Consider the following 2,410-nt stretch of genomic DNA (forward strand, 5'->3'; position numbering starts at 1 on the left):
TCGGGCTCAGCCCTATTGGCACGACGGTTTGTATGTTGGTCTGGCGAGTGGGAGTCTCGGGTTCAATCCCGCTTCCACCCATCACTACATTTGTATAGGAAAAGGCACAGTTTCATGACAGTGCAGTTCACTGGTACAAGGTCAACTAAAAGCCTTTTAGTTGACCCGAGGATACACTCGGGAAAGCACATTGCTTATTTAAATTGCAAAACTCATACAGACAGAACATGCAGAAAAAAGACCCCAACCCCCATATTTTCAGATGGGGGTTGGGGGTCCTTAATTGACTTGTGATTTCGGAACCTATGGCTATATGCAGGATTCGCTATTAAAGCATGCAGGAGTGGTTGACAAACCTAGAGTAGGCCTACATTGGTAAATAGGTAGACTATAGACTATGCAACCAAGCCAGCACAGCAGAGCAGTTGATAGGCCTACTAACCTATAACTTCCAGGTTATATAAACTCGGTATCCCATAATTATTATTACCCTAGCCTATATAATAACAGATACTAATGTCAAGCATCATACATAAATCTAAATCAAATCAAATCACTTTAATTTATAGAGCACATTTAAAACCAACTTTTGTTGTAGGCTACAAAGTGCTATACAGCAGGCCTACAGACATTTCAACAGCACATTAAATTTCAGCACCAATACACAATAGTAGCCTACAGCCTAAAATAATAATAGCCTACAAGAATAGTAAAAAAGAAAAAGAGGAGACAATAAGGTAAAAAAAGGAAAAAACCAAAGACAACATGTCAGGAGGATTCAATTTGCTTGTGAGCAGAGCTTGTGAGTAAAACAGTGTTTTTAGCCTAGATTTAAAAGAATCGATGGAGGGGGCAGATCTAACTGAGAATGGAATGCTGTTCCAGACACAGCACGGGGGCGGCAACAGAGAAGGCACAGTCACCTCTGCGTCTCGGATTGGACGTCGGGACCTCCCCGAGTCAGTTGACCTGAGTTGCCATCTAGTAATCCACATAACAATGACAAAATCACACGTCCTTGACATCATGAAAAATCTCGAGCACGTACGTCCCCGGACCCCCGGCCCCTGGGTAGGAGGAGGGCTTGCATCATTTTCGGTCTTGTGACTCTCCTTGCGTGTGTATATCCTTGCTATTGCCATCCTTGCGCAGAGGGAACGCAGCTAGCACAGTAATATCATCATGGATCCATGTGCCATGCCCGTGAAGTCATGGATGATTATAATGATTATTATTTCCGCCCTTTCCTGATATTGATCTCGAGCTTCTACAACCCGAATGTGGAAGGTAATTATAAGGTTATTATTATTATTATTATGCTGGCCACAAATTAAGCACTACCTTTGTCTTTGTATGGTGTTCATGTGATCAGATCAACTCATTACAATTTGGATGGATACTGGAGCTTCACAACATCTGCTTTCAGCGCTGCTGAGAGCCCCACAAACACTGCGCGAATCGGCGTGCAGTTTGTGTCGTGAGTGATGTCACACCAGAGCTCAGTCGGCCTATATAGGGCGTAAGGGTGAGGACATCTTAGACGCGAACCCTGTGATATATGGACTAAGCGAGAGTCAAGCTCAGAGTAAGAGATAGCAAACGTAAAGATTTCAGCTATACCAATTAGGGAAATCTAGAATCAACTGAATTGTATCCCATGACGCAGGCCTTACAGATGATATCCCTGGCGCAAGGGATAGCGCCGGGATGCACCGCCCAGAATGCAAAGTTTTGCCTCAACGACCTGATCCACTGGCGAGACCCCAGGAAGTCGGGCGTGGTGTTTGGCCTGTCCCTGATGATGCTCCTGTCGCTGGCCTGGTTCAGCATCATCAGCGTGATATCCTACCTGCTGCTCGTCCTGCTCAGCGTCGGCATCACCTTCCGCGTCTACCACTTCATCGTGCAGGCCGTGCAGAAGTGCGACGACGAGCACCCCTTCCAGCCGCTGTTGGAGATGGACGTCAGCATCCCCCCCGATGTCTCCAGCAGGTACGTGGACGCCACCCTGGCCTTCACCAAGCAAGCGCTCAGGCTCTTCCTCGTCGAGGACCTCATGGAGTCCCTGAAGCTGGCCGTGGTCATGTGGATGTTCACATACGTGGGAGCCATCTTCAACGGGATCACCCTCCTCATCCTCGCCGACATCCTCCTCTTTGCCGTTCCCCCGTTCTTTGAGCACAAGACCCAGATCTATCCGTACATTGACATGGCGCGTGCTCAGGTCATGTCCACGCTGGCTAAGTTGCAAGAGAAGATCCCCAGATTGCAAGAGAAGTTCCCCTGCGTCCTCCCCCGTGTCTTCCCCGATGTCATGAAGCGTTTCAAAGCGGAGGAGAAACTCCAAGGCGGCACGGAAGCAGTCGGCACAGAATCACAGTCACATGAGTCGTCTGAGGATTGGAGCTGA

At 47.9% G+C, this 2,410-nt stretch overlaps 1 protein-coding gene across 1 annotated transcript; it reads left to right on the forward strand.

Annotated features, from left to right (window-relative positions):
• Positions 1-1,657: 1,657 nt before the first annotated feature.
• Positions 1,658-2,410, forward strand: LOC308298068 (reticulon-3-B-like; the record flags this gene model as incomplete). Its single annotated transcript, XM_080741631.1, has 1 exon — positions 1,658-2,410. The coding sequence occupies one exon, from the start codon at positions 1,658-1,660 to the stop codon at positions 2,408-2,410; it is 753 nt and encodes a 250-aa protein (XP_080597757.1).

Source organism: Nannobrachium achirus (assembly GCF_963921795.1).
Source record: "Nannobrachium achirus genome assembly, chromosome: 14".
NCBI lineage: Eukaryota > Metazoa > Chordata > Actinopteri > Myctophiformes > Myctophidae > Nannobrachium > Nannobrachium achirus.